Genomic DNA, 14035 nt, shown 5'->3' on the forward strand with positions numbered 1-14035 from the left:
CAAACGCACCCCGGCGTCGCCAGGTGGCTGCCAGGACAACTGACGCACGAAGCAAAGCGTAGGGAACGCCCCATGAAAGACAGACTGCGACGGGGTGAGCCTTTTCAGCCTACTCCGATAGTCGCCGTATTGTGCACCACATCTTTGCTTTCCCTAATCTTTGCCGTTTTTTCACAATTGCCCTGCTTGGCGTTCTTTGCAGCGTGTCGCTGCATTGTGGTAATGATGGCAGTAATATATTTATTTGTATTAACAAAATACTTCCCGTCAAAATGTCCCCAAGCAGGAATAAACATCCATCGTATCGAGACAATGTACTTTGATTTCCCCGAAATAGAATGGAAGCGCGAAACAGCAGAATTAAGAAAGCCTGCAGTGCATTATTTCGAACCAGAATAACGTGTTCTAACAACAAGTATTTCAGAAACACAACGTAAACATGGTTTACCAACTGAATGTGGTGTTCTGAGAGCAGAAGCATTTTCAGAGATGATCAAGTTGGTTGAGCACAGCATTTTAATCAGCAATCGCTTTCAGGAAAAAAAAAATATGAAAAGTTTTAGGAAAGAAAATTCGGATTGTTCTTTTAGGGTGGTGATACTAGTTAATTCTGGATGATGAATGATGAACTGAAGATGGCACCAGCGTTAGTCAAAAATCTTGATTGCATAGCTGACAGAAAATTAATCTCCCGAATTAATTTCACGTTTCTAAATTGGTAGGGGTGTGCGAATTGTCGTTTTTCAAATCATAATCGAATGCTAATATTGTAGGTTTCCTTCCGAGTCGAATGAGAATTGTTAGCTTAAAAAGGAATCCAATGCGAATCAAACTGCGGCAGGACCAAATCAAACTGCGGCAGGACCAAATCAAAAGCGAATAGAGTATTTTGATGAGCGTTCACTACATGTGCGAATATTTAAAAATAATTGATATTGGTGCGAAACAGCGAACTGGTAGCGCCGTGGTGCTGAAGTTATAGCTATAGCTCTTAAAAGACGCAACACTGACTTGCGCTAGGAATTAACACGAAGTAGGAACATATAACTACCACCATGTTGTCACGCGCATACGAAGATTAATTTTCGCCACTGATGGCGGCAGCGCATAAACTAGCGCCCCGTTTCCGTGGGTGAGCGGGGCAAGAGCAACGCACGAGGTGAACTCTGCTGCGAGACCGGGTATCGAGACCGGTTTGCTCAACCCTCCATAGTCCAGCCGCGTCGCTCCATCAGAGAGGCCATGCATGAGCATATGAACACCGCCACACGAATGGAGTTGTCACACGCGGCGCTGAACCCTCCTTGCCGCAGCCTGTTGTGCGACATGGAAATGGACGCCGTATCTGAAACAACTGTCGAAGAAGACGATGGGGCGCCTTTCGCATTGCACGCCAGCTATTCGATCGGAAACTGTTCGAAACTCTCAGAACGCATTCCATTTGCTTCGAAAAATTTACGATGCATTTGATTCGTCCAACTAATATTAATGGAATAGGACGATAGTCGGTTTGCTTTCAGAAATTTCGAGTATGAGGGCGCACCTATAAATTCGTGGTGCCGTTTTTTAGTGATGTTGCGATTACGAATATTGTTGCTAAAAACCTAATTGAATATGAATCTAAAAGTTTTCGAATTATGCTAGCTCTGCGATTATTAAGGCACAACGAATAATCGCATGAAGTGGCGAAGCGCTACCGGCGTTATGGTACAGAGCCAATGCCGTGCACTATGAGCGTGTGTCTTTCGGTGGGCACCTGAAAACAAACAAATAAACAATTCCAACAGAGGCAGGCAGTACACTATTATTAACTTTTTCGGCGTTGGCTTCAGGCGCCAAATCGACTTGAGCGGCGCCCTTCGTTCCCATGGAAGAGGGTGCGGACGAAAGAGCAAGAAGGCAATGGAGAGGAAGGTAGTGCAACAGAGAGGAGCACGGGAGTTCCGCCTTAAGGGTATGGTTGGTGGGTTCATGCCAATATGTGAAGAATTGGTCATTCTAGAAATTCATAGGTGGAAGCGAGTCCCCATACCACTACCACCACTGAGGCGCAGCGGTTAAGCGATGCGCCACTGCACTGGCAGGTGCCTGTTTCTGTCACAGCTACCGGAAGGAATTATGCGGCCCCCGTTGCTCTTCCCGAGCAACCTCTTGCGCAGCACGCGCAACACTCCTCCGAAACTTACGCGAGCCAGTTATTTTGCTAACTAAATGTCCCGCACCCATCTAGTTCTCTCAATTCGATGTTTTCAATTCCTATTTCTTCCGGTACCAACGCTTCGCGCCCTTGATATTGTTACAGGTTCTATTTACAAATACTATTTACAAGACAGGTCGAGCAGAGCTTGGTGCGCCGGCGGCAGGACACTGGACTTCCTCGTTTTCTTCCAGCTTGCGCACATCTTCTTCGTTCCTCAGGGCCCATGCGCAGCACGTGACATTTCCCCGTTCGCAGACGAAGCCCTCTGGGCCAGTCAATCAATCGGGGTCCCGAGAGTGGAAGGGCTTTAGCCGTGCGACATGCACGACCTGGGTTGTCCTTGAGCGGCGTCCTTGCGTTGACTGGGGAGAGATGACATAGTTGAGGTCATTGAGGCGAGCAACAGCGATGAACGGGCCTGTGTAGTGGGATAGCAGCTTTTCTGATAAACCGCGGTTGCGTAGAGGCGTCCACAACCATACAACGTCACCGGGCAGGTAGGAGACATCCGCGTGCCGGGGGTCGTAACGCTGCTTTGAGCGATCCTGCGATGCCAAAGTGCGTATGCGGGCAATCCGACGGGCTTCTACAGCGCGACATAGTGTGTTGGCAATAGAAGGCTCGGTGTCGAGACAGAAAGGTAAGATGCTGTCGAGGGAGCTTCGAGGCGGACGTGCATAAAGAAGGAAGAATGGGCTGTAACCAGTTATTTCATGCCTCGACGTGTTGTAGGCGTATGTGATGAAGGGAAGCACGTCGTCCCATTTCTTATGGCGGGAATCGACATACATGGCCATCATGGTCGTAAGCGTCCGATTGGTACGTTTAACCAGTCCATTTGTCTGGGGGTGGTACGGCGTCGAGTGGCGAAAATGGCATGAACTAAGACGCAGAAGCTCTTCCACAACGTCTGCCGTAAACTGGCGACCGCGGTCACTGATAACAAATCGAGGAGGTCCATGCCGGAGGATGACAGCACGAAGAAGAAAGAGCGAGAACTCAGCAGCGGTGGCGCAAGGTAGGGCGGCGGTCTCACAGTAACGGGTCAGGTGAACAACGCACACTATAACCTAGCGGTTACCATTGGACGAGCGGGGAAACGGACCGAGCAGATCGAGACCAACTTGTCCATATGGTGTGCTTGGAGGTGGCACAGGATGCAGGCGTCCAGGCGCAGAAGTTGTGGGAGGCTTGAACCGCTGACACTGCACGCAGGTGGCCACGTAGCGCTGAACAATGTGACGCATTTTTGGCCAGTAAAAACGTTCTTTGATGCGGTTAAGGGTCCTCGCAAACCCCAAGTGCCCAGCCGTGACGTCATCGTGCATTGCCTGCAGAACAGAGGAGTACAGAGTAACCAGAACGACGAGGAGAAAGCGCGCACCTCCAGGCGAGTAACTCGTTCTATAGAGTAAACCGTCGCGAATGCAGAAAGGGCTTGCGGATGCCGGGTCACGGGCTTCGGCAAAAAGCGGCGCCAAGTGCTCATCCTTGCGTTGTTCCGTCTGGAAAGTGCCAAGATCTGGAAACTCTTGGGAAACGGCAGCGAGATAGTCGTCGAAGTTTTCATCATCGGAAGTAGTAACCGTGAGCGGCAGCCACGAGAGGCAATCTGCGTCGGCGTGTTGGCGGCCACTTTTATAAGACACTTTGAAGTTAAACTCTTGGAGGCGTAGCGCCCAGCGGGCCAACCGACCGCAGGGGTCGCGTAGATTGACCAGCCAGCACAGAGAATGGTGGTCTGTGACGACTGTAAAAGCACGTCCATAAAGGTACGAACGAAACCGTTGTACGCCGAAAACAACGGCGAGACACTCTTGCTCTGTTACAGTGTAATTGCGTTTCGACTTGCTGAGGGTGCGACTTGCATAAGCGACAACGTGTTGATTGCCCCCATGGCGTTGGATAAGCACAGCACCCACGCCGATGCGCTGGCGTCAGTGTGGAGTTCAGTCGGTGCTGTCGGAGAGAAATGACGCAATATTGGCCGCGAGGTGAGGAGAAACTTGAGCTGCCGAAACGCGGATTCGCATTCGGGAGTCCAGTGGAAAGGGGTGTCTTTCTGCAGGAGACTTGTAAGCGGGTAGGCTAAATCAGAAAACTTGGGAACGAAACGCCGAAAATATGAGCAAAGTCCTAGGAAACTCCTGAGCTCTTTCACTGATTTGGGTTCTTTGACACTGCTTACAGCTTCAACCTTCTGCGGGTCGGGCCTGACGCCATCTTTGTCAACGAAAGATGACCAAGCACAGTAATTTGGCGTTCACCGAAGCGACACTTCTTGGAGTTGAACACGAGGCCCGCTCTCTCTATGCAGTCTAGGACAATGGCTAAGCGGCTGTTATGTTCGGCAAAGGTCCTACCAAAAATAACAACATCGTCCAGATAACACATGCAAACTTGCCACTTCAGGCCACGTAAAAGCGTATCCATAAGTCGTTCAAAAGTGGCAGGAGAGTTGCAAAGGCCGAATGGCATAACATTAAATTCATACAACCCGTCAGGTGTCACGAATGCCGTCTTCTCTTTGTCTTGCGGGTGCATCGGGATCTGCCAGTACCCGGACCGTAGATCCACCGAGGAAAAGTAGGAAGCTGAGTGGAGGCAGTCAATGGCATCATCAACGCGTGGGAGCGGGTAAACATCCTTCTTTGTGACAGTGTTAAGCCGGCGGTAGTCGACACAAAATCGCCAAGTGCCATCTTTCTTTTTGACTAGGATCACTGGAGCAGCCCACGGGCTTGAAGATTCCTGAATGATGCCTGTAACCAGCCGGAGGGACGACGCTTACAGCAGCATGGTCAGTGCAAGAATGAACCACTGTTTATTGAAGGCACAGCTTTTATAGGCACGAGCAAGAGCGCTGTACCGGAGGGACGCGCTTGCCGGCGTTCTGGGCCAGCCGAGTGGGACGCGCGCCGGCGTTCTGGGCGAGCCGAGCGGGACGCGTGCGCATTACTGTTGCGCATCGGCGCGATGCAATCACTGATGCGCGGCACTGATACGAACACGACACGTGTCCGTTACAATGCCGCGGTGCAACATGTCACGGACTTGTTCATCGATTATCTGACGTTCGGAAGGCGAGATGCGGTATGGCTTCTGTCGAATCGGCTGTGCAGATCCAGTATTGATCATGTGATGGGTACGGGAAGATGAAATCGGCGGTGGTTGGTCGCGACCGAAGTCAAACACGTCCGCATGCTTCATAAGAACGGCCACTAGTACCTGGCGGTCGGTAGTGGGTAGGGATTTGTTGACCATGGCTAGGAATTGAGAGTCGCTCAGATCGCGGCGTCTAGTTGGAGGAGACACGTTGTCAGTGATCGCGGCAACTGGTACAGAAAAACGTTCTTCAAATCCGCCAAGTTTTAAACCACATGGCAATACTGCAGGTTCGTTGGAATTATTGACAGTCCAAAGAGTGGCATGGCCCTTGGTCACATGTTCGACGCTGCGGGGTACTAGCACACTTTTCTTTGCACAGTTAAGGGAACAAGGTTCCACCACAGCATCGAAGGTATCAGAAATCGTGCTCGAGGACACAACGGGAACGAATATGGCAGACATTGCTGGAACGACGGTATCTTCAGAGACAGAAGACATTTGGGCAACCACTGGCGAGTCTTCTATGAGAGCTGACCGAAGACCAGGACTTAATGATATGCCACCACTGCGGAAGTCGAGCGTGGCGCCGCACTGGTGCAAAAAGTCAATACCGAGGATGATGTCATGCGTAGAACGAGGGAGCACCGTGAATTCAGTTCGGAACATGTGGCCAGCGATCACTACATTCACAAAACAAATACCAATCGGAAACAATGATTCTCCCCCTACACCCCGGAATATAACAGCACGATCCCAAGCGAACATTATTTTACGACCCAGCTGGTTCTTGAAAGTTGAACTCATCACTGACACCGTGGCACCAGTGTCCACTAAGGCCATGACGCAAATACCGCCCACTAAAACTTCAAGGCGGTTCCTTAACATAACTATGGGCAGAGGAATTGGCACTATCGATGATCCGGCGACCGCACCTCCATCGGCCGCACACGCTAGTTTCCCGGTGACGGTGGGGAACGACGTTGGGGAGAAGGCGAGCGGCGAGAGCGATGCGGAGGTGGAGTCAGACTTCGGTCAGAGGCAGGAGAGTCGTTCCGTGGTGGCGCGTAACTGGATGGGCGCTGAGACGATGTGAAGACGCGGTCATGAACAGGCGCATTGAAACTCGGGCGAGGGTATGACCATTGGCGCTGGGAGCGGGAAAACCGGCCCCGGCGACGGCAGAATCTAGAGATGTGACCGATCAGACCACAGCGGTAACAAAGTGGTGGGTCGCGGGGGAACTCGGGATAACATTCCTCGTAGCCAGTGTCGAAGCGGCCATCGTACTCCGGCTGCCGCAGGTGGCGTTGCGGACGAGCTGGGGCACTGTTACAGGTTCTATTTACAAATACTATTTACAAGACAGGTCGAGCAGAGCTTGGTGCGCCGGCAGCAGGACACTGGACTTCCTCGTTTTCTTCCAGCTTGCGCACATCTTCTTCGTTCCTCAGGGCCCATGCGCAGCACGTGACAATATATTATGCATTATGACATCTCCTCTTTTGCATTTCTGTATTTTTCATATTTTATAAATGGCTTGTAGCTGAAAGTCCGTAATTTTGCGCTTTCAAACAGAAGGTACAGAGGAGTGTTTTTACTTGAAGACCTCCTACGGCTACAATGATAACCTTATGCATTAAGTGCACCACACATTAAAATAAATATGATGATGACGATAATGATACGCTCATCAGGCCCCTGTTCAGGGCTTGCCAAGTTGTTCTTAGTTTCACTTCAAGCTTTTGCGCAAGTTTAGCCTCTGGGAGTGTGCAGAGCAGTTATTGCTCGTGCAGTACTGAGTCATGACGATAATCTTAAACTCGTATCCTCTTGTTCCCGTGCATCATGCTGTCCACGGTCCAATTTGGCATTTCCTACTTGGGAAAGCCCAAACTAAAGCGCGAAAAGCGACGATAAGACGGCTTCCGGCCTAGCATGGGAAGCAAGCGGCCTATGATGAAATGAGCTGCGTGGTGTCAAACAACCGAGGGTCGCTCCGCACACAGCCAAGTCGACGACGGATCACAAGTGCGGTTTCCCGCTTGGGGCCTAAGCGGGTCACTTCAGTATGAACATTATTTAAAGGCATAGTTACGCGAAATTTTTCTTCTACTTCTGCATCTTGGCGTATACGCTCCATTGGACGCTAACACTTCTGAGCTGGAGAGTATTTAGCCATTTTAAGCCATGCACCCCAGAAAGATGTTAAGGTGAGGCTATAAAGCGGCGCTGGCGGCTTAGGCCAGACACCGCAGTAACGCGATGTCTAATGTCTCGCAAACCATTCGTCGGCTCCTTCATTGTCTAAGTGAGCTTCCAATCCATAAAGCCTTTTATTGCCAAGTTTTCTTTCTGAAATTGTTTTTCTTACTCTGGTCCTTCTTGTGCTACGTTTAGTTCTGGTGTACAAAATTTTTACGGCGTCACTTAAGAAGCGTCTCAGAAAAAAAAAGCAGGTTGCATACAACTACTTTTAGCTGCTCTTTGAACAGGCTGACAAATTCTTTGTCGGTTCACTGCAGTTTTCGCCAGAGCAGCTGGCTCCGGCATCTGCAAGCGTGTTCGATATATTAACAATTTAACAGGGAAAGCAGGGACTTGCACGCAGTTCTTGTACGGTTACGCGAAGATGGGCTGCGTGCTTAAGTATTATACTCTTCTCTGATGACGCGTTCCTGGGTGTCTTGTAATTTTTATTCTTGTAGATCCGACGGAATGGATATCTCAGTGCAGCATATGTCCTGATAGTTTCAGCACTATTGTAATATGGGTGGCAAATTCCTGAGCGCAAAGCCCCCTTTGAACACGCTCATTGCCTAGGAGCCGCTCTTGGTAGACTTTTCACTGTCTCATTTTCGCTACCTTCAGCATTCCTCACTCACTTATTCGGCCCATCAGATCGTGTGCCAAAAGTGGTGATGAAATGCCCATCCCGAATACTCTTCAACAACAAGCCCCATGCGATTAAGCCGTTGCTCTTGCGCTTCGAAGAAAAATGTCAAACTCTGAACATACTAAACGAAATCAAAAGTATTGCCCCAAGACACGAAGCGCTACCACCGTGGTACACTCTCCCCACAGTGTGTGACGTTACACTAACACACCTCAGGAAAACCTGTACACCACACGACCATATAATACAAGAATATCTAGCACCACAACAAAAATACAGAAATTATACTGCCATTTATACTGATCGGTCAAAAACTCATGCTCATGTAGGAAGCGCAGTAATACAAGGAAAAATGAAAATGCAGTGCGACTGCCCTCATGTGCTACAGTGTTCACCGCTGAGTGTTATGCCATTGGTGTTGCGGTACAGAAAATAGCAAATCAAAACATCAAAAACCGCATCATTTTTACAGATTCACTGAGCGTCCTTACAGCATTAAACTCCAAAAATGCCACGGAGCCACTGATAGGGAGCATCATACACAATATAGTAAAGGTCACAGCACAAAAACATGTTATAAAATTCTGCTGGGTTCCCAGTCAGGTTGGTATTAGGGACAATGAGAGAGCCGACATGTGTGCTGTTCAAACCAGAACCATGGAAATAAAACATGTGAATTTGCCTCCTAAGGATTACATGAAGTTTGTACGTAGCAAACTAAGAGCCAAATGGCAAGCTTCCTGGGAAAATGAAGGAAACAACAAGCTGCATACTGTAAAGCCCATTTTAAAAGAATGGAAATCATGCCGCCATAAAGTGCGTTTTATCGAAGTAATTTTATGTCGTTTACGCATAGGTCACACACACATCACCCATAGCTTCTTATTAACAAAAAAAGACAAACCTGTATGTGAAATGTGTGGTGAGGAGCTCACAGTTAATCACATTTTAATTTCTTGTTCCCATCTCGAAGAACTTAGGAGAAAGTTTTTTACTGTATTTTACAATCAACACATTCCATTTCATCCCGCATTGCTTTTAGGCGAGGAAACACTTGTCGAGTTCTCACTTGTTTGTAAGTTTGTAAAGAAAGCCAATGTTTTATACCTATTATAATGTAACCTCTATACACTAGACATAACATCATCTAACCTTGTGTTTGGCGCGTGATAGCCATAGTTGCTTATGCGCCATAAAACCCCATATAACTAACTAACTAGCCAAAAGTGGATCGGGTGGAAGAAGATTCTCTGCATGTCCTCAAAAACGAAAAGTGCACGTTCCCTACCAGCTGTCGTCGTTGTGACTGTTTCACGTCGAGTTGGCGTCTGACGCTGGAGTGGCATTTCGAGCGCTCCTCGCGGGCACAGCTTCGGTTTTTCGGCAGTGGACATCAAAATTGCCAACCGTGAAGCTAGACAATGTTTACTGCATTCGAAGCACTGTGAAAGCACGGATTTGCGCTACGTAGAAGACGAGGACGAGCGGGCAGTGCCGCGGAACGGAGCGCTCGCGCTAGGCCAGCTGCGGACACGCAAGAGGCGATTTTGGTCGGGCCAGAACCACCGGATTACTGCCGCGTCAAGACGAAGGGCGGGCAGTGCCCCAGGAGCGCCCGCGCTAGGCGAACCGACAACGCTACAACGGACGATTTTGCTCGGAGATGCTGCCCATCGGGTTAGTGCTTATACACTAATACGCGCCTTCCAAAAATTTTTATTTTTTACAGCCTTAAGGGGTAGTGCGAGAAGGCGACTTAAGGCGAGGGTCTTCGAGTGTGCAATGACCGAAAGGGGGGCCGGGAACGTTCCCAGATCAAAAGAAATGGAGCGAATGAAGGAACTGCTGTTTAGCAGTGACGTGCTTTCGCTTCCAATCTTTTGCGGAGTAGGTTGGCGCATTGTCGTACTGGCATCTGATAACATCTGGCGTCTCGGCCTTTTTTGTTGTGCTCTTGATTGAAGCATGAGAGCACCCTTGAAGAGTATGGCATCAAGTGGGGTCATCGAGTTGTGGCCACGCGTCTCATTTGTTATAATGAAATATAATTATATGCTTTCCATTGTTATGCGGTGCATTTTTCATAACCTTGCCAAAACATCGCGGCAGAAATGAGGTCCTTCATGGGGATGGGGACCGGTGTCCACTTCGTCCTCAAGTTGGAGTGTTCCCGGGTTCGGCTCCACGAAGAAACGGTCAGACCCTTTTTCTTCCTTGAAGGGCTGAAGAAAGCCCTCCAGAGCTGGAGTGCGTCCGATGGACCGATATGCGATGGCGGATCGATCCATTCCTGCAGGGTGCCAGGACGGTGACAGCCCAGGGACTGAACTGCTCTCTCCCGCACCGCGTCAAAGGAAGGGCAACGCCACAGCAGATGTTCGGCCGTGCCTTTGGCCGGGCATTCCAGGCACTGAGGTGTCTGGTATGAGTGCGGCTTCATGAGGTGCAGCTTTCCTGGTGACAGAAGCTGAACAGTCTGGGCTCGGCGAAGAAGTACCGCCTCTACCCTTCGGAATGTACTATGTGGGCGGCGAACTCACTTGTTATATATATAGCACGCATAAGTTGAGTGCGTCTCTGCATCAAATGCATTCTTTCGATTGTGTATTTCAGATGAGGTGCTCAGAAATGGTTGATCGTAGCGTTTCAGTGACTGCCGTTCAGGTACTTTGGTACACAAATATAACGAATGTTTAACGGTACACGTGCACAAACAGTTTAAAAAGCATTTTCGCGAATAGTGCGAACGGAGTGGCGATGAGCTGGCTTGATGTAAGCCATCGCTACGAGGAATTCGGGAGAGCGGTCTAGTTGGCTTGTTTTGCCACCAGGTGGGGCACGACAAGGGATGAGCGGCTGCATCTTCTTCTGTAAAAAAATACCCGGCGGCAGCAAAGGCTCCATCTAAGGACATGACGGCTCGGCTTTTGTGCTACGTACACGTGTGTGTGCATGCACTGGCTTGTAGCTCTGCAGGCTTAGAGAGGGTAACCCTTTGTGAAAGTCATTTTGGACAAATTTTCAGTTTGACTCGACAGACGGTGACATCAAACAACAGAAAGTTCGTGTTGAATTTGAAGCTGCTAATAGAAACTGTTTATCCGCCGATTTACCTCGTTACAGTAAATGCGTCGTTGGTGCGCTAGCACAGTCACTTTGCTTAACTTTGTGTATCTTCGATAATCTTGGCGATTGTGCTGCTGGGGTTAAATGGTTGCTAAATTTATAGCAATCAATTTTATTGATGCAGTGGAAATGCGAAAGCGTGCACCCTCACGGATCAACTTCAGCAATAATGAGGGTCGCATCAATGACTTCCGTGTACTCCAGGTCTTTCGTTTTATCCGTTTTTTTTTCATTATATCTTAGTCTTTTGTCTCTTCTACCGCTCTCCTTCAAGGCGAAATGGGAGTTTTCTCTCTCTCTCTCTCTATTTCTCCACCTGCCAAATGCGATGGGTTCCTGTTTCGTTAATTAACCCCACAACAAGAGTGCTTTTGTGCTAGCGAGGCACGGCACTTAATCCAAATGCGAATTCAGTGCGCAAGCACTTCGTTTTTCACTTCGGTGTAGGTTTTCGGTTCCAATGCGCACGGATGGAAGTTGGTGAAGACGGCGACGGGTAAAGCACAGCGCAAGAGGCTATCAGATACCACGCGGGATGTTAGGCTGCGGCGATAGTCAAGAGGCAGCGCGCCCGACTAGCATCGCGGCGATAGTGAAGTGTAATAAAGAAATTTTTAAAAAAAGCGGCTTTGGGGCCGTACTCTGATGCAAAGGCCAACAAAGCGGATCTGTTCGTGCCGCCACGGGTGCGTAACCTACTCGCGGCCGTGAAGTGTTTCATTGTAGTTTATTTCTCTCCGAGGTTTCATCCCTACATGATGCAAGTGCAAGCGCACTAAAAGGCGATTCGAGCTGCAGACTGTTCAGAAGTCACCACTCAAAAAAGCTCTAGGTTTTGGTCACTTACATAGACGTCCATAGTTTAAACTTTGAATGGTTTCGGAACAAACGTTATTCAAGGCATCGAGTCGAGGCTACCCTTGATTTATGCGAGAGATCATCTATAGAATGTAAATGCAGTGAAAAAAAAAACCGTCCGTTATTTGTACTGTAAAGGGGAAAATGGGTAGTGCGGCAGCCAAACCGCTAGCGCATAAGCGCGAGATCGTTTGGTTGATGACCGGAGCTTGGACTGTCATTTTGGCTAGCTGTCCTTTGGATTTTTTTTTAATGGAAATACTGTTACAATTTGGGGGAGGTGCTGGGCACGTCCTGGAGCTTCGATGCAGAACCATCGCGTCAACTTTATCCATCGACGCTGGCCTCTGATCTGCCCCTTCGCCTACGCCCGTCTTTTGCCCTGCAGCTCTCCGACTGCCGGACCCAGCCATCTTTAGCGAGTCCGATGACCTCGACGTGGAGGATTGGCTTCCCTCCTACGAGCGGGCAAGCGGCCACAACCGGTCGGAAGAAGCCATGAAGCTGAACAACGTTTTGTTTTACCTGTCGGACGTTCTTAGCACCAATCATTGAGAAATTATTCCTTGATGCAAGCAACCATCTGACATGCTTGAGCTGCCTTAACGCGCTCGAAAAAACCCCGTAGATCCACATACGATGGTAGATACACTACAGGCACTATTTTGAAAGATTGTATGAACTCACTCCTTATTGCTTGAGATCTCTTGAAGTAGTGCATTTCTTTAAAATGTCCGCGTCCTGTGTGCTTGTTTAACATCAACCTTATTGAAAATTATTCCTCAATGCAAATAACAATCTGGCATGCTTGAACCAACGAAAAAATATACTGCGGAGAGAGCAAGCCGAAAAATAAAAACTGAATTTTCCTAACGGCTCACATTCTACTAAATTTATTCGCAGGAGCGGTGTGCTTTCCTGACTGCCATGACAGAAGTTGTGTTCTCGGCTCATTGACGGACAACGACCGTCGTGCGAAGGTGATGAACACTACCAGAAAAGATCGATACCGCCGTATTGGCTCATGGAACAATTCGTTCGTGCGGCAGACACGTGCATTAAAAGGAGATGCTCCGAGGTCCCAGCGGCGTGTGCGAATAACTACAGTAACAGAGAGATGCGGAGCCACACAGGAGAATGACAGTGTGCGATTCCTATGCGCTCTTTTACAACTGAAGAGACTCCAAGGTTAACTAGGCACAAGCATACGCGCACTGGCGAAATTCCCTTCAATCGCGACACGTGTACTTTTACGCCTCCAGAGTCTGGCTGTGTCGCTCCACACGGTACTATGCACACTGGCGGAAGCCCGTTAAATCGCGACACGTGTATATTTGCACCTGCAGAGTCTGTGTCCCAACACGCGATACTTGCACACTGTCGAAGGCCCCTTCATTAGCGACAAATCCGCCTCTGGCCCAGATTTAGTATCCAACAAGATCCTCCGCAACCTAGATGAAGAGTCGCTACAATCACTAACTTAGTATATGCAGAAGTGCTGGTCGGAGGGCTCAATCCCACAAATATGGAAAACGGCAGAGGTCATTCTCATTCCAAAACCGGGGAAGGGACTCAGCCTTGAGAACCTCAGGCCAATTTCGCTCACGTCTTGTGTAGGTAAGCTCATGGAGCACGTAGTTCATACCCGCCTCAACCGGTTTATGGAGGAGAACGAGCTGTACCCCCCAACCATGATTGGATTTCGACCAAAACTTTCTACGCAGGATGTAATGCTTCAGCTCAAACATCAGATTATTAAGGCAAAAACGCGGGACACCAGAATAATTCTTGGACTCGACCTGGAAAAGGCCCTAGACAATGTCAGACAAGATGCGATCTTGGAGAACCTT

At 49.0% G+C, this 14035-nt stretch overlaps 1 protein-coding gene across 1 annotated transcript in view; it reads left to right on the forward strand.

Moving 5' to 3' along the window:
- LOC149337606 (uncharacterized) overlaps positions 1-12740 on the forward strand; it is a 29926-nt gene extending 17186 nt beyond the window's left edge. The window contains exon 4 of the mRNA XM_089553645.1: positions 12574-12740. Within this exon, the coding sequence (XP_089409771.1) occupies positions 12574-12740 (167 nt within the window). The remainder of the gene's footprint in view (positions 1-12573) is intronic.
- The last annotated feature ends 1295 nt before the right edge of the window (positions 12741-14035 follow it).

The sequence above is a fragment of the Amblyomma mixtum genome, chromosome 7 (assembly GCF_055824585.1).
Source record: "Amblyomma mixtum isolate Tamu chromosome 7, ASM5582458v1, whole genome shotgun sequence".
Classification (NCBI taxonomy): Eukaryota; Metazoa; Arthropoda; class Arachnida; order Ixodida; family Ixodidae; genus Amblyomma; species Amblyomma mixtum.